The sequence below is a fragment of the Artibeus jamaicensis genome, unplaced genomic scaffold, assembly GCF_021234435.1.
Source record: "Artibeus jamaicensis isolate MK-2021 breed Jamaican fruit bat unplaced genomic scaffold, CSHL_Jam_final contig_387, whole genome shotgun sequence".
NCBI classification, from domain to species: Eukaryota; Metazoa; Chordata; class Mammalia; order Chiroptera; family Phyllostomidae; genus Artibeus; species Artibeus jamaicensis.
This window is the reverse complement of record NW_026521812.1, coordinates 47,237,630-47,260,252: the sequence shown is the minus strand read 5'-3', so window position 1 is coordinate 47,260,252 and position 22,623 is coordinate 47,237,630. Positions and strand designations below refer to the sequence as shown.

Genomic DNA, 22,623 nt, shown 5'->3' with positions numbered 1-22,623 from the left:
AACCAGCAGTGCTGGGCAGTGTGTGTGTGGGACCCACATCCTTCTATGATTTGTGTGGTAGCATTCATTCGTTACAAGGAAGGGAATTACACTTTTATACTGCAGGAAAATGGTGGTCTTTGCAGTTGAATCTCCTGTTTTGGAAACATGATTTATGTGAATTTTAAAATTTAAATTGCTTGCGAGCATTTCTTAGAGTTAGTGTGGAAATTAAATGCATCAGAGTGTGCCTCCGCTGTGGGGTACGTGTGCTGTGCAGGAGCCGTGGCGGTGGTGAGCTGCTCTGGGCCAGCTAGCGACTCCGTTGTGCACAGCATCAGTTTCTCTATGGTAAGTAAGCATGCGATAGTTTCTCTTGTTTTTGGTCTCTCCCATTTCTTTTAGAGTCAGAGAGAGATATTGTCAATGTGTCTTTAATATGTTCTGACTATGTCTGTCGAGTTTGTGCTTTGAAATAAACAAGAAAAAGGTTGCTTCCAGAGAAAGCTAGTTCTTACTCTTTTAAAATCCTAGCTTTAAAAATTACTCATTACTTTTTTACTTAATAAGTCACATGAAGAACAAAGTCTGAGTTGCCCTGTGCCCTCCCTTGGTGTTTGAGTCAGTGAGATCTTACACACAGTAGTTTTTCAAGAATGTTTCTCAGCTTGATATTTACATTATAATCTCTGATTAGGTTTGTAAATATTTGTAGTATAAATAAATTTCATGACCTAAAGTGGGATTTTCTATATAACATATAATACATACAAACACATTAACACCTTACTTACATCTATTTGATACAATTACTTGGTGGAAAAAAATAAGTGGTTAAAATTTAAAGAATGTCTTTGATCCTTCTATGTACTTTTTATTGTAATTGGAGTTTTTAAAAAAATTATCAGTAAAGCAGAACATTGCAGAATATAGACATCTTTATTCCCTTACATTGTTATTCTAATAACAGATACCTTTTCTGATGGAATTTAGTATAATTTGTTTATTCTTTATGTAAAATAATATTTTTGATAGAATGACCAATTCTTTGGCCCAGTTCATACAAATTAGATGGCACTTTTCATTTTTAATACATAATTTTGCTAATAATTATGCCTTTAGAAGCTCTGAAGTTATTTCTACCTGTGTATTTAGTAACGTATTTATCCTCATCTGATTATTTTTTATCCTGTGAACTACAAGGCACCTCATCGAATCTGTAATTTCCAAGCAGGAGTCAATCCAAAGTAGGTCAAGTCTGTGTTGGTAGGCTGCGTCGTGTGGCTGTGTGGCTCTCTGATGCCTGATGGGGTGAGAGATGCAGCAGGAGCTGGACCCAGAGAACAGCATGTCTCGGTCATCTGTACTTTTCTAGTCCCTGAAACTTCCCTTTAGAGAAGAATGACTTCCCTGTGCACAGGCGCCTGTGGTGGTGAACACAATGATGACACACTTAACTATTCACTTGCCTTTTTAACAGCAAATGCTGTTAAGTGTGAATCTAGGCCTTTTGCACCTGTATGAAAAAGAGAAGTATCATTAAACAGATTTACAACTTAAAATTGTTAGATCTATTTTTATTTTTAAATGACTTTCTGGAAGGCATTGCCTCTGTAGTGTTGGTAGATGTAAGGCTAGAGTTCCAGACAGTGGCCCTGAACTCTGTGCATCAGAATTACCTGGGAGCTGTTAAAAATCCTAATGCTTGAGTTGCACCCCAAAACAGTTCTGTCAGAAGAATCTCAGGAGGGTGGGCCAAGGCATTAGTATTTTTTCACAATCACTAGGTAATTATAAAGTACAACTAGGATTGAGAAACATTGGTTTAAGGTAGACTTTTATTTCCTGTGTCCAACTCAAATACCCTTCTTACTAGCAGTTTTCATTATTAATCCTGCCTAGTTTTCATCTTTTATTTTATTGGATTTATTAGAGCATTAGTATGCTGTAGTTATTTATTAGAAAGAATGGAATACACTGATACTGGCCCTTTCGTTGGGTATATCTGACTGTAGATTTGGTCTGCACTAACTCACTTTAACCGTGAGACTTGGGACCACGGGTGATGCTGGTGAGAGGGGAGGGAGGCTGTGTGGCAGCTGCCGGGAGGGCTGCACAGGTGCCTGTGCATTGGCTGTGCTGGTGGCACGGCGGGGTTGGAGCTGGGCCTTTGGTGGGGCTCCCAAGCTCTTTTGTGTGAATAGTGAACAACTGTAAAATGAAACTGGCATTTTTATCAACCTCCTTTTTTATTCTGTAAGGATAAATAATAGTGGTAGCCAGCTTCTTCAGCCTCCAAAAGCAAGGCATTCTCATTTTTAAAATCCAGAAATATTTGCATTTCTGCTCTTCAGTTTTATTTGTTTACTATAGCATATAGTTTATTGAACAATTTGTGGAATGCTTTTCAAATCATCTTTTTATATTATTGCTATACTGTTCATGGTCTTTGAGTTATTCAGCAGCATATGATGAGTGTACATGTTTCTTTAGAAAAGAGCAAATATCATTCTTTCCTTTCATTTATATATTGCAAGTGATTTCCCATATTGGCTGGCTATGAAATCTTATTGGCAGTAATTTGGGATATTATTTAAAAATCCTGTATCATTTGATGCAGAGACATTTTCTGTTGTGTAGTTCATAAGTAAATATTTAATTAAGAGGGTACTTAACATACATATATGCACATACACTAATGGTACTTTAGTTAAAATTAAACTAAAACCACTGAGGCAGCATGATTTTAATTCATAGATTCTGATTTTAATTCTGTTAACAACTTTATCAGTAACTCTCAGCTATTAAAATTATTAAGCATATTAGCTTTTAGACAGTTCTGTAGTAAATGCTTTTCCCCCCTAACTAAAATTTCCTATATTTACTGGAAAGTGGCAGATACTCAGATTTTATGGCGTGAATATTATGAATCTGTATGTTTACCAAAATGCATCTTGGATGTAAATAGAGGTGATGTGATTGTGACATCCATTCTGATAACATGTTTGAGTAAGAAAAAGGACAATGCTCGGAGCACCATGCTCAGTGTAAAACATTTGTACACTCTGATGGATGGTCATCATGAAGGTCTAGTGCTCAATAGATGTTCAATGATTAATTTAATTATAAACATGCATAAATATATGAAGAAAGACCCAAGAAAGGAAGAAGAGGTGTTATTAATTGGAGGAAGTGTTGCTGAGGACATATTCTGACACAGAGTGCTTATTGGAAAGAGCAAGGATTTTGGAGTTAGATGATTCTGGGTTTGAATGTCAGATCTACCAGTATTTGCTGAGTTATTTAGATAAGTCACTTACCTCCCATGAAAATCACTTTTCTCTGTAAAATGAGGATGGAGAGGATGGAATGAGGAAGAGGATAATAATAGGCCATGGTGAAGTTTAATGGGAAATGGCACCCAACTCCCTGACACATAGACTTTAAAAAATACTAGTTTACTTCCTCCTTGGCCTTGATACTGTGATGGGAATTGTCATTGATTCCTTAATATCAGAAGAACCTAGTTTACTTTGTTTGTCTGTTGTTTTTTTTTACTGAGAATTTTGTTGTTTAGTTGTATCATGTGAAGACCTGAATCTAGCTGTTTGAGCAGATTATACAAGTGGGAAAGGAAAGAACAAAACTTTAGGAGTATATTTTTTTCCAGTAGTGAAACTGAATGATTGGCCATTGCCACATTCTCAATTCTGGTCCAATAGCAGAAGGTCCTCCGTGTGTTGCAGGCCTGGCCATCTGAGTAACAATTCATCTGTTAAACTGTTTAATTATTTTGGGAGTTACTTTAATAGAACTTGATTTTCATTCTCTCTTCTATATTGTTATAAAAAGTTACAATCTGAGTTCTATCTTTTGCTCTGATTTCTCAATTATATAATTTACACTGTTCTTTTCCTTCCACAAAAGCCCTATGATTTCGTCTCTCTTCTATACAATATCATTTCTCCTGTCTCAGGAATCCCCCGTAGATCATATGCTGCCTTTTTTGCCTCTGCAGTTTTTTTCTCACAGTTAAGATCACGCTTTAAACAGCAGATAGCTTTCTGTTGTTTAGGGACAGGTTACATTCAAGCCCCTCCTTGCTGTAAACCCAGACTTTTCTTTTCAGACCTGTATCCTCACTCTCTGCACACCTCCACATCCCCAGCGTTCCAGCTGCACCTTCTCTGAGCCATTGCCTGTGTCCCTTGACTCTCGTTCATGCTCTTCCTGGTATGAAAGGCCTCTAATGAAAACTTTATGGTCCCCTGACACTCATACTACGTGATATCTTTCTCGCTTTTCCCAGTTTGAACTAATTCCTTTGTATTCTTAGAGCATGTCACCTGCCCTATGTTTGACATGCCTTTAGGCCTATAATAGAGTTAGTTATTGGCTTGTGTTTTCCTTAGTTCTTTGATGGTATGAGCCCATATCTTATCATTTAAGTCCTTTTAGCCCTTATTCTGGTACCTTTACAAATTGCAGCATTGTGTATAGTATAAATCCATAAAATCATCTATTCTGGCAGAGCAGAATATATTTTGTTTGGCCTATTTTCTCTCTGAAAAATGTGTGCTAATTTCACTTTTTTTAATGGTAAGAGATTATACCACTCTTTTGGTCAAGTTTATTTAATTTCCTAGACCACTGATTTTTACAGTGACTGATGGATGAATCACCTGTACTACTGAAGCAATGCTGCACTGCTTTATACTTTGGCCTTGAAGTTATGAAAATGAGAACCCCTGAGAAAGGACTTTATTTTCAGGAATATAATAACAGTAAAATCAGTGGTAATGAGCTCTGCTTTGTTAGCAATAAGATGTTTGCAGAAAACTGACGTTGAGTTCTCCTTTTTACTACTCACAAGAATACATGTATATTTTAATCATAATTCACATGTAATAATTGATTATTGAGCTGTATCTGGCTATACTTCTTTTTTTGGAATGAAAGGTATTTTTACTTTGTCTCCTATACTAGAGAACAGACTCTACAGAATTAATATATAACTTTTGGCCATAGGTGTATTTTAGAGTTGCCATTGAAGCTTTATTGGCAGATAGAGTATAATTTTAAAAAAAGGATGTTAGCTATGGAAATGCATATGTCTCCAGGCTGTGACATGTGAATCATTCTTGGTTTTCATAGCAAGCCTATAATTAGTTCACATATACTTTTGGAATCTGATGAGCTATTATGTCATTCTTCAAATGTTTTATTCCAGGGTGAAATGAAAGGCATCTAGTTCCTAGATTCAAAATTGGCCGATTACAAAGATAGCACTTTCCTGCTGTGTCCTCACGTGGTGGAAGGGTGGGAGTTCCCGGGGCTTCCGGGGTGATGGCACTGACTCCATTCCGGAGATTCCACCCTCATCCCCTAATCACCTCCCAAAGGCCTTACCTCTTAATATCATTACTTTGGTGGTTAGGATTTTAACATATGAATTTTAGGGGAACATAAATATTCAGACTATAGCAGTTGGCAAAATGAAGACAGAAAAAATGATAATTAGGGTTTTTGCCTAATGACATAAACCAAGTGAAGAGAATATTTAGTGAATGAGGAAATGCATGAGATGAAAGTTCAAGCAATGTGGAAACTAGGAACCGTCTATCAAATCAAGTGACCAGGAGTTCATTCATTCATTGGCAACTTTGCTGAGAACAGCAGAATATGTATAGACTATCCGTACACGTGTAATAGGCAGTAAATTTCATGACTGTCAATGGAAAGGTAATTGTGGGTATGTTTAGGAAGCATTCAGGGGAAGAGATAGCATGTGAGAGAGCTTTGAATGACACATTGAACTTCAGTAAGCAGGAGTGTGCTCAACCCACAAAGGGAAGTGTATCCTGAGGTTTGAGTGTCGTGTGTGATCCCAGGAGATGGGATTGCTTTTATGAAATTTGGACCTTGTTGCAAAAATGAGAAGACATTAAAAGGTATGGACTAAGACTAGTGTTAACCCAGTGACAGTGCATTGCATGTAAGAGAGGGGAAGACGCTGAAGGCAGAAAGCCCCGTAGAAGAAGATGGTAGTCTTCCAAGCAAGACAAATGAAAAGATCATGGACTAGAATCCTAGCAGGGGAATGAAAAGGTCCCAAAGGTGCATTTTGAAACAAACAGAAATAATGCAGTGTATTGAATAACTGACTAGCTTTAGGGAATTCAAAATATTGAAAATTGACAGTTTGAGGAGATAATTTTTTATTTATCAGTGATGCATTTCTATGCTATTTATTGGTTTTGTTGATTATAAGGTCAAGATATTTTACATTTTAGAGGGGAAAAGGAACTTATATTTAACGAGCCAATATTATACAAAAACATTGTATAATTCTGTTTCGGCAACTACAAAATCCATTGCATGACTTCTCTCAGAGTGACATCTCTATGTGAAAAGGAGTAGTGATTTCTGAGCCCAGCAGGGTCAGTGAGGGTTCTGGGGCAAAGCACCTTCAGCTGAGTCAGCAGAATTTATGAGGACTCCCAGCACTTTGGGGAGATTATAGGTAAACTCATCAAGGCTCCGAAAGGCACTAGAAAAATGACTAGTGTGTCTTATGACTCATATTATAATACTTGCAAGACACATTATTTTTAGTCACCGGGACTGAGATTAGAAGGGGATTTATGAATGTTTTGTGTATCTTAGGACTACATGATTATTTTCTTGCAGAAGTCTAAGTTATCAGTATTTGAAGATAAATGTTTAGCAGGTACCTGGGGATAGAATGAACTGTTATTAATTCTGAAATTAATAAGAAGGAGACATTGTAAGATAGTAATGCCCATCATGGGCATAAATAAAACCATACTTTAAGTGATACTAAAAAGTTAACTTTGCCTGAGTTTTGTGGTTTTTTTTCTTTGTTGCATAGAAAGCAGTTTCCTTATTATCTGTGATTATCAGTAAGGTTTTGGGAAAAAATGGATTCTAGTATTCCACAGTAATTTTTTGATTTGTTTTCCCTTATCCAAGTATATGCTTATTGACTTGAGGGGGATATGGAGAGGAGAGAAACATTGATGTCAGAAACATCAGTTTGTTGGCTCCTGTATGCGCCCTGGCTGGGGATCAAACTTTCAACCTAGGTATGTGCCTTGACCAGGTATCAAACCCAACCTGTTTTTAGTATTTGGGGCAACACTCCAGCCAACTGAGCCACTCACCCAGGGAAATTTTGGGGTAGTTTTTAAATGATGCCTAGATTTCATGGTCTGATGTCAGGTTTAAATAAATAATAAATAGGTAGATAAAATCTTGAAACCAGAACTCATAACCATAAACCTTCTATAAGACAGGCTTTAAAAAATGTTCTAGTCAGAGGAAGTCCTTATTCCTAGAAATGCAGTTGACTTAGGGACATTCCTGTAGTAGTGCTCTGATTTAGATCTCTATATTTTTATCTGAATATATGTGTATCAGTTAGAACAAATATGTACCTGGCTCTACATCAGGCAGTTCAATGGCCACATACAGATCAAGACTGCAATTGTAGATTTACAACTTGCAAGGTACTAAATGAAATGGATATAAGTTAGAGTGAAATTGAAAGGTGAAAAATTAGAAGGCAAATTAAAATGAGAGACTTCTTGTTCTTCTTGTTCAGGGGTGATATTGTAAACATACAGTTTAGGCAGAGGATTACCTGTATCTGAAAATTAGTAGTTTTTTTGGCAGAGGATTACCTGTATTTTTTGGCAGAGGATTACCTGTATTTTTAGGCAGAGGATTACCTGTATTTGAAAATTAGTGTAGTTTAAAAAATTCACATACCTTTTTTAAAGATCTTGTAAAGAGTCTGGATAATCAGTAAGTACTTAAATATATGGTATTGGCTCAGTACTGGTCTTGATTTTCAAGGCTGGAAAAGAAGAAGAAGCCTACTTGCTACTTATGGTCTGGTTAGAGAGGCAAGGTCTCCTGAGGTAGATACATGCAAAGATACTGCATATGATCTAGAGGTTTTAGTTCTGGTTATATTTATTTATGGTCAGTTGATTTATTTCTTCAACAAAAACAATGATTTCTGGAGATCTAATTGATGAAGATAGAAGAAATAGAATTTATATTCCAATGGAGGAGACAGATAATAATACATAAATCAGTAAGCAAGAAAAATTTTGAGAGCGTAAAAAGCTGTGAAGAAAATAAATGAGGTGGAAGTGATGGAGTGACTGGGCGTGGGGCAGGGCTGCTAATTTAGACAGGGTGGTCAGGAGGCCCTCAGTGGGGAGGAGTTGGCGTGGACCCCTGCAGGGACAGAGTCATCCGAGTGGCCCTGAAGCAGGAGATGAGGCCAGAGGGAGGACAAGAGCCAGATTATGTAAGGTTTGTTCAGTGGACTCCTTTGGTGAGCGTTGAGCGGGAGTTTTAAACTTCTTGCTCCAGCTGCTGGGTGGAGAGTGCAAGTGGGAATAGGAGCAGGACCGCTGGGTAGGCATCCCAGGCTGTGGTTGGCAAGTGTTCTTGCCAAGGACAAGGCAGGAAGAAGGCAGCTAGAATATGTAAAGCCCTAGTTCTGCAGAATAGACAGTAAACTGGCAAAGGTGAACTCTGAAAAGGGAGAGGGAATCCAGCTGAACTTGGAAATATTAAACATGAATTAAACATGAATGCATTAGAGAGGAAACAGAAAGACATTTCTGGGAGGTTTGAAGGTGAAAGTAGAGATGGCAGGAGTTGGACACAGCCCACTTCCCTGCTACCCAAAGAAAGCAGAATAGACATAAATTGATCTAAGGTTCTCACACTACAATCACCTGGAAAGCTTTAACAAATATTGATGTTTGCACAGCCCTGCCCAAGATTCTGATGTACTTAGCATGGGCTGTGATCTGTTACTGGAGTTTTAAAAAGTTCCCAAAGTCACTGTAATGTGGAAGAAAGATTGAAAACCACCAGTATAAAATCTTTTGAAAAGTTCTTATAAACTAGGAGATATTGAGCCCAGAAAGAAACAAGAGGTGTGGTAGTAAAGAGAAGCATTTTTTTCTTGAGACTTGCTCAATTATGAGACTCTCCTGTAATTTTTTTTTAGAATACAAGTTCCTGGAGTCCTCCCCTGGAAACACGGCTTACCGGTGCCTAGGAATCCTTAATTTTAGTTTGCTCTACACCTATGGTGATGTGTAGGTGGCGGAAACACTGAACTAGATGAAAGACCTCAGTGCTTCTGATTTTTGATAAGGAAACTCAGAGGACGTATTGGAGGGAATGAACGTCAACCTCAATTGTCTTAATTGGGGAGGTTTGGGGGACCAAGGCAGCTTAGAACAGCAGCATAGATGTGAGCAGTTGGAACCCTGGAGTTAAAAGGTGAAATCAAAGTAGAGGATTGATCAAGGAGAGGATGGAGATCTGTGGAATCTCAGCAGGAAAGTAGCTGGGGCTGGATTGTAGGAAGCTGAGTGGTTTGGCATTCGTGGTATTAGGAGGCCAGTGTATGTGGTGTATTGCTGATTTTAGGAATTGCCAATTCCACATAGTGTTCATAACATCCATACACTGATGTATGGCAATTATGGAGGTGGATTCATTGGTTCACTTGGCAGAGTGTTGTGTTTTTAAGGGTTTGGTGGTGTTCTGTAGGGCTATGATTTTTGGTATTACGGTTTAAGAGTCCACTGTCTCTGATACCATTTGTGAGGAAATGAAATTAGGACTATACTTTTTACCTACGATGCCCGTCTTTACCCCCTAAATGACAGAATCCAAAGAATGCTTGCTTCTTCTTGTCAGCTCCTAATTTTTTCTTAATAATTCTTCCTTTAGAGAAATTCTTTAGTTCAATATATTCAGCCCTATTTTAGTCAGCAGCTACTAGCTACAAATGGTGTGTAGAATACAAAGAAAGAGAAGATGTAAGCCTGCCCCTGGGACCACACGGTCACTACTTAGAACCATTGAGTCCCAAGGGTTCAGAGAGAGAAACTGATGTTCAGAGGAGAAAGAGGGTGATTGTTTTGCTTTAGAGAATGGGACTTTTGACAGGTTTTTTGGGAGGAAGTTTCTGACCTTGAAGGATGGGTAGGATTTAGAAAGCTATGGATACTAGGATATTTCAGGCAAGAGAGAACAGTGTGAAGTACAGACACAGGAATTTACTGGCAAGCGGCTTAACTTGACCATGGCATATAGAGCATGAAGTAGTGTTCTGGAAAATAAGATGAAAAACTAGGTTGAAGCTTATTAAGAAGAGGTGTGACAGCCAGTGGAAAACACGCTTTATCCTGTAGGCAGCAAGAAACCTTTGGAGATTTTCCAGGAGAAAAAATAGAAGGGAAATGAATATATATTGGGTGTGTGCTAGGCATGTGCCAGTCAGTGTGCTTTCTGAAAGCGATTTCTTTAGGTGACCTGTGGATAGGTTATTTAGGCACAGTTAATTGGCTAGTCATATTCAGAATTGTTTGGAAGAGGAAGGAGACTGCAGTTAAGACCATCATGGTCATGCCCAGGTCTCATATGTAATTATTTTGACATAGAATAAAAGAGGTGTTATAAGGCAATTTTTATTTATTGAGTATATATTTATTAAGCTCTTACTCAGTATTCCAGGCTCTGGGATATGGCAGTAAACCAGGCAGTCCAGGACTGTCATGGAGTGAACATTCTTGTGCATGAGGCAGATTATAGCAGCAGGAAAGGATGAGTCAGTGAAAAGTGAAATTCAGAGAATTAAAACAGCAAGATGTGACAAGATTATTCTGGTGACTTCTTTAGATAGGGCAGTCAGGGTTGGCCTCTCTGAAGAAGTGACATTTAAACAGACCCTTGAATGATAATAAGGAAGAAGCCTCGAGAAAATCAGGGTTGGGGTGTAAAGAGCATCCCAGGCAGAGAGGGAACATTTGATACAAAGGCCCGCAAAATGAGAATAAATTTAGTACGTACAAGGAACAGAAAAGTGAGGCAGGATTAATATTGTTTGTCAGTGAGATCTATATGGGGGTCAACAAAGAAATCAAAGTTGATGCTTAGGTTTCAGATGTTCCAGATGAAGGGCAGTAGTACTGTTATTTAAAAATTGGACCATGTTTAAGTGAAGGACGTGATTCTTTTGGACATGTGAGGTTTAAAGTGCTGGGATCAAGTTGTGTTGAGATACCTAGGAACTTGAGCTTGAGGGAGAAGGCAGGACTAGAGATAGAAATCTGAGAATCATCTGCTTAAAGAAATTCTTTGAGCCTGCAGGAAAGATGGAGACATCCAGGAAATTGGAACAGAGAAGAAAGCCAAAAGCACAAGTATGAGGAAGGTTTAAATTGGCAACGTAGTTGGATGGCTTAGGGCAGAGAGAGAGGGATAACTAGAAAAGTTTAGAGTTTAAGCACCTGAAGGCAGGAGGAATTGTACAGTCATATAGTCCTGAACCATGCTGACAAATACAAATACAAAAACAAATACACTGTTTTGTTTTAGAAACCTCATGCAGTGAAGATAATTCAGCTAAGACATATTATTCCATTAGTTTATCATTTCATACATTTGACATTGCTGTTTCACTTGGTGTATTCAAAGTTAGAATTGTGATACAGGTTTCTAGAGTGGTATTAAACAAATCTTTAAAAAAATTTTGTCAGCAGTTGTCAAGTATGCTTTGCAACAGGCTAAAATATATCCTTCAGAAGACAGACAATTGCTTTAAAGTGAAACACTTCAGATGAATTGTGTAGTACTTTAAAATTGCATTTCCCGTTTGACCACCAGGTGGCATAAACATTACTTTTAAATTGTTCTGCTTATCAGTGCATGTAATTATCTTTCATGCTAAGAAATCATAGTTGGTAGTGGCAAATTATATATTTATATATGCTTGTGATGACAGATGACATTTCAGTGAGTAGAATATATGCTATTTGATTTCATTTTTTGTATATATCTAATCTCAAATATTTAGACCGCCCACCATGTAGAAACTGGAATCAGGCAGAAGAAGTACCCAGAGTAGTAACTCTGTGTCTGCCCTTAAGAATTTCTACATTCCAGTGGGGAGTTACTAATACATTCCAAACAGGTTAGTGGATGCATTTATAGAAGTATGTGTAAGGTACAAGATAACCCAGATAGGGTGTGATTTCTCCTGCTCTGGGCTGAACAGGGAAGGTTTCACAGAATTAGAAGCAGGGTTTGAAGAATCAGTCTATTCCTGGGCTATAGTATATGAACACACCAGACAGTAGGAACAGCATGTGCAAATGCATAATTGCGTGAATAAGTATGGTGTGTTTTGGCAAACGGTAAGAATTTAATATTATTTTTATAGAAATAAGAGTGAGGATGGAGGCACTAGAAAAGTAGACAGGGACACATACTGAAAGGCTTTGTGGGCTAAGCGGAGGATCTTGGAGGATTTTTGTCTTTTACTTAAGGGAAGATTTTGGAAGGTTTTGAGGATGGCAATCCTGGCATTAAACTAGCATTTTAGCAGGGTGACCCTCAGGCCAGTTCAGAATGAGGCCCAGAAGATGACATTTAGGCATTGCAGTAATCAGAGTAAGAGATGGTAATGGTGTGAACTAAAGTGGTGGAAAGAACTAGAGAAAGACAGATTCAGACATGTGTAGTGATGGTTGATTTTATGTATCCACTTGTCTGGACCATCTGTTGCCCAGATATTTGGTCAAAAATTATTTTAGATGTGTCTGTAAGGGTATTTTTGGATATGATTAAGTTTGAATAGACCAAGGAAAGCAGATTGCTTTCCCTAATGGGGATGGGCCTCATGCAAACAGTTGAACTCCTGAACAGAACAAAAAGGCTGAGCAAGAGTAAATTCCTTCTTTCTGACTGCTTTGGAGCTGGAACATCGGTCTCTTCCTGCCTTAAGAGCTTGACCCTGCTAGCCTTCAGACTGGAACTTATATCCTCAGAGTTCCTGGTTCTCAGGCTTTATAGTCGGTCAGGAACTACACCGCTGGCTCTGCTAGGTCTCCAGCTTGCCGACTGTAGATCTTGGGACATCTCAGTTTTCATAGTTGTATGAGCCAGTTTCTTATAATAAATACCTCTGTGTGTGTTTATGTGTATTCTGTTTCTCTGGAGAGTCCTGACTAACACTTGTGTCAGAGGTAGAATCAGCATACTATAGCGTTTCACTGAATGTGCGTGATAGAGAAAGTCAAGGATGATTCCTCGCTCCAGGCCCAGTGACTGAAGAAATAGTCCGCTATCAGCTGAGATAGACAACATGTAGAAAAAACATGAATTGTTTGTTGGTGTGTGCAGTGCATGAAGATTTTAGTTTTTTAAGCATAGCATGAAGTTTGTGGGACCTTTAGGATATACAGAAAAGGATGCTTTTTGAATAATTGTTTCTGTAGGTTTCATTTTATAAGTGAGCAGGGACTGCAGAAATGGGTGGCAAAAGGCAGCAAGAATTGATGTGGGTGTGAATATTTGGGGAGCAGAAGGAAATAAATTTGCTGTAGATTCAAGGATGGGCATTTTTAGGGCAGGTGTGTGGGAGGAGAGCACTGGATCCACAATATTTGGTTGGGTACTAGAGATTCACTTTGAAATGGAAGTAACTGAAAGAAAACGGAAGTGTTAAGGGCTCAGTAAAGTAGAACTGAATGCTGAATGTCTATGGAATCCAATGTATAAGAGACTGTAGGATATTTTAGAATCTATAATTTTATTTTATACTTTATTTCATATGTTTTATATGTAATTTCACACTTTAGCATAATTTATATTCTCCATGTCTATAACTATTTAATGGCAATAGGTAATACAGGGTAGGGCACAAAGAGGCTTTACATGCAGGGGTGTCTAACCTTTTGGTGTCTCTGAGCCACAGTGGAAGAAGAGTTGTCTTGGGCCACACATTAAATACTTTGCGACATGTACTCACACACTCAGAAAATCTCATAATGTTTTAAGTAAATTTACGATTTTGTGTTGGTCTGCATTCATAGCCATCCTGAGGTGCATTTGGCCTGTGGGCTATGGTTTGGACAGCCCTGGCAGTTTGAGTATTTAACGTGTGCTAGATGGTGCTGGATTGGGGGGGGGTGTAGTTTATCTCTTTCAAATCTAATGAAAAACGTATTAGGTAATATCCAGCAACTTGGAAAGAAGTTACTGTCTTCAGTCCTTTCAGCCCACTAAGAAGTTAAAAGAAGCAGCAGCATTTGACTTCTGCTTCCTGTCAGTCCCTCCTGGAAAAAAACGAATTGCAGAATGTCGCAGCGGCATGGCTCTGATTTCTCTTTGGTATGATGCTTTGAGATTTAGGCTTAGAAAAGTCATCTAAGCAAATGAGTAGAAGAATCCAAACGTAGTTTCTAAGACACATTTAAAGAGATAGGGGTATGTTATTGTCCTTTTCCATGCTATATATTACTCAAATAAGCTTGGATATTTAAAAATGATGTTTGAATGAGTAAATATATTATTAATGCCTATTTTCAGAGATTATAACCTGTCAATATTTTATATCACTGAAAATGTTTAATTTTTTAATATATTTTTATTTTATTGATTATGCCATTACATTTGTTCTATTTCCCCCCTCTGTCCCCCTCCACCCTGCACACCCCTCCCCCACATCTCCCCCCTTTAGTTCATGAACACCTGTCTCAAATTCTTTAGATTCTGTATTTCCCCTACTATTCTTACCCTCCCCCTATCTATTTTCTATCTACTGTCTATGCTACTTATTTTCTGTACCTTCTCCCCCCTTCTCCTCCTCCCACTCCCCTGTTGCTAACCCTCCATGTGATCTTCATTTCTATGGTTCACTCCTGATCTAGCTGTCCTTTTAATTTGCTTTTGTTTTAGGTGTGGTTGTTGATAACTGCGCGTTTGCTGTCTTTTCACTGTTCATCTTTTTTATCTTCTTTTTCTTAGGTAAGTCCCTTTAACATCTCATATAGTAAGGGCTTGGTGATGATGAACTCCTGGAATTTGACGTTATTTGAGAAGCACTTTATCTGCCCTTCCATTCTAAATGAAAGCTTTGCTGGATAGATCAATCTTGGATGTAGGTCTTTGGATTTCATGACTTGGAATACTTCTTTCTAGCCCCTTCTTGCCTGTAAGGTCTCTTTTGAGAAATCCGCTGACAGTCTGATGAGAACTCCTTTGTAGGTGACTGTCCCCTTATGTCTTGCTCCTTCTAGGATTCTCTCCTTCATTTTAATCTTGGGTAATGTAATGATGATGTGCCTTGGTGTGTTCCTCCTTGGGTCCAACTTCTTTCTTTGGGACTCTCTGAGCTTCCTGGATTTCCTGGAAGTCTATTTCCTTTGCCAGAATGGGGAAGTTCTCCTTTATTATTTGTTCAAATAAGGTGTCCACTCGTGACTGTTCCTCTTCCCCTTCTGATACCCCTATAATTCGGATGTTGGAGCATTTAAAGATGTCCTGGAGGTTCCTAAGCCTCTCCTCATTTTTTTGAATTCTTGTTTCTTCATATTTTTCTGTTTGGTGATTTTTTTCCTTCCTTCTGGTCCACTCCCTTGATTTGAGTCCCAGTTTCCTTTCCATTACTGTTGGTTTCCTGTGCATTATCATTCATTTCAATTAGTTTAGCCTTCATATGTTCCTCTAATTTGTGACTAAAATCAACCAGTTCTGTGAGCATCCTGATCACCACTGTTTTGAACTGTGCATCTGAAAGTTTGGCTCTTTCTTCATTGCTTAGATTTATGGGCTCTGGGCCTCTGAGTTGTTCTTGAGCCATGTTTTGATCTGTTTGTGCCTATTACATATGAGGAGAGGAGCCTTAGATGTTCACCAGGGCGAGGCTACCCATGTCGCTGGTTTGTGACGTTGTGTGTGGGGGTGGGGTCAGAGAGGGAGCAATGGCAGTCCTCTCTGCTCACCCAGTTCACCTCATCGATCACCCCCCCCTCACCTGTTTATCTGAGTGCAAAAGTGCGACCGACCTCAGAGAGCCAGCCTCGCCTCTTCCTTGTGTCTTCCCGTTGCAAGTCCACACCTGGGATCCGCGCCCTTGGCTGTCTGCGCACCTCCCAGGTCGGGGGATCTTTTTTGCCCGACCCACTTCGCTGCTGGCTTCGCCTCTCTCACCAGTTTAGCTGAGTGGTTCATTGTTTTCAGACTCTGTATTGTCAATTTTCTGTGTGATTTGATTGTGTTTATTATTGTTAAAACTTTGTTGTTTTTAGATTTGGTTGTGCAAGGACACAGAGTTTCCACCTATGCCTCCATCTTGGCAGAAGTCTCTGAAAATGTTTAATTTTCTCTAGAAAGCTTTTTACTCCTATTTCTCTTTTCCATCATATAAGGATATGTACAATAGATACTTGCCCACTATTGTTTACTTTATTAGGCAGTGAGTGCTTTCTATTATGGAAGTGTTGGTTTCCAATGCAAATGCTGTTTTCCATCTTCAAAGTTTGCATCACTGTGAACAAATAGGAGAGGAAATAAATTGGTTATTGGTTAAAAGAGGTAGTTGATACTGTGAAAAGCATATTGTTGGCTATTTGTTAGCAAGTATTCTGAAACATTTTTAAATGATTTGCAATAACCATATTCTTTCTGTCTGTATGTATCCTATGTTATCTTTCTTATGTATTTATAAAAATGTTATAATTTGGCATATGTTGCAGAGGAGTTGATTCTGAGTCATAATGGATATTTACAATGAAGAAGATGATAGGTCACAGCCAGGCTGCAAGTTGTGGCACTAGGCGTTTCTCCCAATAAGGTATTGTCTACAGATAATACTGCTATTCAGTGAGATGACCACAAAAATTACAAGAGACAGGGCTTCTGCCATTCAGGAGCTCATGAGCAAGTGGACAACATAGAAATAGATGAATATTGTAATGAAAATGTTCAGAAGCTGGCGTGGAAACACACAGGCTTCTTTTCTGTGGTTAGAACATGATTGGACTTGGAACTGAAGAATTGGTTTCGCTTGCTCACTGCATGGCTTTTGTCAGGCCTCTTAATCAAGCTGAACCTGCATTTCGTTACTGGTAATAACATATCTTCCAGCGTTGTGAACAACAATTGAATTATGTGATGAAACTACTTTGTAAAGTGAAATATGAACCTAAGATTCTTCTGTTCAATTGATAAGAGCAACTTGAATGCTGTTAGCCATATTGTATAAAATCTCAGCGTGGAGTTTATGCATTCCTTTAGGAAACAGAGAGGAGATTTCTTTCTGTGTGGTTTTATACTATGGCATCTCCAACATAGTGCCCTCATCAGTCTTTCCTCAGGGTCCAGAAACAGGGTAACCAGGGACAGTGGTGGCTGGGTTTGTGCATTCCTCTCCCCAGAGCATGTGAACAGTTCCTTTCAACTCTGTCCCCATCAGTACACGGAGGAGATGAGATGGTGTGGTTGCCGTTTGCCAAAAGGCACACCAGCGAGGAGTGAAAAGCAGAAAAGAAGTTTTTTGCTTCTCAATTTAATAGTTGGTAGAATGTATTTTTATGAGCCTTCCTTAAAATCATCAACCATGAAATTCAGCTTACACTGATGAAAAATTGAGTAGGTTAATGAAATATTTAAACTTGTGTTCACTTTCCTAGTGGAGCACCATTTTGCATTAAACAACAAAAAAAGAAAATGCATGAACATGGACAACAGTGTGGTGGTTGGGGGGAGGGGCTGGGTGGAGGTGGAAGAGGGTACAGGGAGCATGAATGGTGATAGAAAAAGATAAAACAGCCCTGGCTGGTGTAGCTCAGTGGACTGAGCGTGGATCTGTGAACCAGAGTATTGTGGTTCGATTCCCAGTCAGGGCACATGCCTGGGTTGCAGGCCAGATCCCAGCAGGGGATGCACGAGAGGCGACCATACATTGATATTTCTCTCCCTGTCTCTTTCCTTTCCCCTCTAAAAGAGAAATAAATTTAAAATATTTAAAAAAGAGATACAGATAAAGTAAATAGAGAAATAAAATAAAATTTTAGAAAATGTAATCTACCTGCATAATTACCATAGTAACTCCCCTCCTCTACTTTTGTGAAGAGAAAAATGGATGGTAAGAAGTCATTTCAAGTGTTTGTCCTTGCTTATGTGAAAAAAAGAAAACTGCCTGTTTGCCTAAAACAGCCAGGCTGTCTGCCTGTTGTAGCACAGAAATAGCTGCATGCAGTTAACACTTTGCTGGTAGTTCACTGCTCTGGGTACCACCACATTTTTTAACTTAACTGCATTACTCCCAAACATGAAGTACAGATACTGTCGTGATAATTAGCAAGCACACATTTGCATATCTGCAGTGATTATAGTAGGCACTTGTTAAGTGAATGAATTCCGAATTAAAGCTCAGTTCTCTGATTTTGCCTCATCAGTTTTTAATTTTGCTGATGGAGATAAAAGAGCAACAAATTAGATAGATTTTCAAATATATGGTAGTGAGCATAGAAAATGTTACTTCCATCATTATTCTTATGCCCTGTTCAGTTAGCGTTCCCTGTCTCTAGCTTTAAAAAATACGTGTGTATATAACTTTTTAGGTGAAATATCCTATGGATATTTCCATAGAAGAAATAACTTCCTCTATGACAGTGGCATTTTTTTTCTATCCGTATACATTCTCATCATCTCTCTCTCAGCTTTCGAGGAAAAAAAAGTACTTACACATCACTAAGCACAGCCCATCCACTGGGGTCCTAGAATCAGCCTCCCGCCTTCTCTAGGGCCACGCCCACCTGGCACTTTTATTTTTTTCTCATATTTCCAACACTTGCTTCTCTATTGTTTTTTCTCTTCTGAGTCTATAATTGCTCATGTTTCCCCTAATTTGTCACACCCCATTGGCATCAGTTACTCTTCAGTTTGTACTCTCCTGATCCGTGCATGTCCTCAGAAGTCTTACCGTTCTTCCCTTACTTTTTGCCCATTATCCTTAAGTCCACTGCAATCTGACCTCTGTCCACCACCCTGACCAACCAGAGCTGCTGTGGATTAGTCACTGGTGATTTTCTAATCAGTAATTCCAACATATTTTTCCAGCTCTTTATTTTCTTGGACTTCTCTATTGCATATAATTCTCCTCAAAACTGCTTCCTTAACTTCCATGACACTATCATTTTTATTCTTCTTGTACTTCTTTAATTGTTCATTCTGTCTCCTTGATGATTATTTTTTTCTTTACTCATTCCTCAAATATTGATACTCCTCAGCACCCCTCTATGATCCCTTGTTCTGGTCAGTGCATGTCCTCTTCCCAGGTGTTTACAACCATTTTTATTACTTCAGATACTATCTACACACTGATAACTCTGAACATGTATTTGTAGTCTAGAGCCCTTGTCCACCCTTAGGTTCGTGTGGCCAATTTCCAGATGAATATCTTCGCCTGGATGTCTAACAGTTGCCTCAGAGTTTACATGACCAAACCTGAACTTCTCAGTTTCTTCTAAGTCAGTTATTTGTCCATGTTTTTACCATTTCAGTTGGTAACACCCAGTCACTTAAGTTAGAACCATGGCATTTGTTCCTCTTTTTACTTCATTGCCTACATCTAGTCAGTCATCTGGCTTCCAGATTACATTTTGATGTTTTGTATTTATTTCCTGGTCAATCCCTACCTTTCCTTTCTACCACTACTACTTAGTTCATTTCTCTCACCACGTGGTACTAGGACTAACAGAGGTGCCTTCTAATTGATCTTTCAGTGTCTTACTGTGTCCTCCTCCAGTTTGCTCTTCAGATAGTCAACAGAGGGATCTATGAAATGAAAATAAGACTATTTCACTTTTCTGCATTACACTGTTCAGTGCCTCTTTCCTGCTTCTATCACTGACAGGAATAGTTCTCAAATTTGGCTTCATATATATTTACATGTGTGAATGTTCAATAAGAATTCCTAAGTGCCCATCAGTAAATGAGTGGATCAAAAATCTGTGGTACATTTATACAATGGAATTCTATGCAGCAGAAAGAAAGGAGGAGCTCCTACCCTTTGCAACAGCATGGATGGAACTGGAGAGCATTTTGCTAAGTGAAATAAGCCAGGCAGTGAAAGATAAATACCATATTATCTCATCTATAAGTGGAACCTAATCAAAAAAACAAACAAGCAAATAAAATATAACCAGAGACATTGAAATTAAGAACAAACTAACAGTAACCAGAGGGGGGGTAGGAGGGGATAATGGGGGGAAAGGAGGAAAGGTTTTCAGGAACATGAGTAAAGGACACATGGACAAAACCAAAGGGGGGTAGGATCAAGTGTGGGAAGTGGGGAGGCTGGGGTTGGGGGAGTGATGGGAGGGAGAATGGAGATAACTGTACTTGAATAACAATACAAAAAATTTAATTTTAAAAAATGAGAATTTTTCAATTTTGTGTATATATTTTACTGATAATCTTTTCATAAACAACCTTCTTTGTGTTTCTGATGGTATTTCTATCAAAGAAAAACCTGAAGTTACTAGGGAAAACTTTAACTACAGCATTTCTCTGGTAATGAGAAGATTCTAGCAGTTATAGAAATAGTGTCAAGTATCCATAGATAGATCGACATTATAAATGAGTACACATACACATATAAATTGCTTATTTTTGTATATAAGTACATGTGTGGATGTGTATAATTTTTCCCAAGTGATCTTACATTATTCAAATCTAAATTACATTCATTCTGTACTCTACCTATAAACTAGGGTCCTTAATACATCTTTTTAAGATCTTTTATGACCTTTCCTCTACATACTTCTCCATCTTAATTTCTTGCCTTATTTTTCTTTGTAAAAGGAATGTAAAATTACTCTGGGTCCTTATAGACACAATGCTTTTCTTTTTCTTCTTAAACCTGTGCTTTTGTGCTTACCCCTTTGATATGTGGAATTGTCTGTCTTCCTCAGTTCCCCTAACTTTTAATTTTGAATTTCTGCTTATGTTTTATAACTTACTCCCACCATCACCTCTTCCAGAATGCACTAAATTAACCAGGATCGTCCTGTTTTCATAGTAAATCTCTTTCCAGAGACACCTTATCTCTTTGTTGGAATCTATACTAGATAGCAGCCTCCTTCAGGTTTTGTAGTAACCCTTCTGTATCTTTCAAGTGTGGTACTTAGTTGAATGAGAAAGAGTGATATGGGTAATATCACCTTTGCTTTCTACCAGTAAAGACAAAGACCTTGTCTACTGTAAGCCTAAGCAATTACTTTGTTTTTCATCTATTCAGTTTTTATACTACTGTTTTAAAATGTTTAATACATATCTACGTGCTTCATTTAGTATTTTGAGTTAGAAAAGTCAATGTCTAGTTTTTGTATGAAAATATTTTAGCTCTAGAAATATTACACTTGTATTTTTTTTCTATTTCAGGAGACTCATCTTCCCAGTTACAGGTTCAGGAACCAGGAACTTCTGAAAATACATTAACTGTGCTGGAAGATTCTGGGTGTGATTTATCAAATGAGCAGAGGACTGAAACTTCAGAGGTATCACAGGATTTTGTGGAGAGCTATGCCCCCACACCCTTTCCATCATTGCCCATTGGGAAGAAACATTGTGCTACTTCGGAAAATCCTTTGTCTTCTCACATGCAATTCTTGCATCATCTACTTGAGCTGAAGAGCTGGACAGAATCAGGGAGTCTCAAAACAGACTTAAGCCACTTTGAAAACAACTCTTCAACGGTGTCTGATTCTGTTTTTCAGTTGCTGGATGGCCTGATCACTTTTTACCGTGAACCCAAATTTCCTTTTTCAAGTTTTTGGACAGAAGCTGTTGATACTTTAGCTAGATTGATCAGTGATCGTGACTTATCTAATCATATTCTTAAAAAGTGTTCCAAGAAGTTGGAAGAATTTGAGAAAACCCTACTACAGATTATTTTAAGAAACAACCATATTAATCGGGTAAGTAATAAATCTCTTCTATTTATAAAATAATATCTGTAATTTTCATGGACATTCCCATTGGATTTTGCCTATTGTTGTCCTTTAGCCCGGTGGCTCAGAGTATTTAATTGGACCTTTTGCAGCTATTACCCATTGTCATGTCCCCACCTGTAGCCTCTGATTGCCACAGCATTGTTCTCTACTTGGGTGCCTGGGCTTCAGGTTGGTGTCTTTTTACTTTGAATTACCTTTGTCTACATCCCTGGATTCTTCTCTTTTGTTTTGTCCTTCCTACGTTTACTTCCTATTGCTCAAAAAAAAATCTCATTATTAAAAAAAAACCTGCCCTGGCTGGTGTAGTTCAGTGGATTGAGCACGGGCCTGTGAAGCAAAGGGTTGCATGTTAGATTCCCAGTCAGGGCACATGCCTGGGTTGCAGGCCAAGTCCCCAGTAGGGGACACATGAGAGGCAACCACACATTGATGTTTCTCTCCCACTCTTTTTCCTTCCCATCCCCTCTCTCTAAAAATAAGTAAAAATATATTTTTAAAAAAACAACAAAAAATAAAAGAGTAACCTTGATGGTTTCCCAATCTGTAACTTCTATGAGTGATAAATTCCTCATGATGGATTTTCTGTATGGTATTGAGTTTTTTCTTTTTCTGAAATTGACTAGCAGATGCCTGGAAGTCAAAAAATATTTTTCTTTTAGAATTTCTCACGTAGGTGGCATGATACCCTATGGACCTTCTGCAGATGTGGGTTAATTGAATAAATTGGCTAAGGAACACATAACATATGGCTTTATTACAGTTTTTTCTTATTTATTTA

The 22,623-nt window shown here is 38.3% G+C and overlaps 1 protein-coding gene across 1 annotated transcript in view; it reads left to right on the top strand.

Annotated features, from left to right (window-relative positions):
- Positions 1-22,623, top strand: part of MEI4 (meiotic double-stranded break formation protein 4) — a 141,288-nt gene that overhangs the window by 15,836 nt on the left and 102,829 nt on the right. Inside the window, exon 3 of the mRNA XM_037146551.2 lies at positions 21,274-21,809. Coding sequence (XP_037002446.2) covers positions 21,274-21,809 — 536 coding nt within the window. The remainder of the gene's footprint in view (positions 1-21,273; positions 21,810-22,623) is intronic.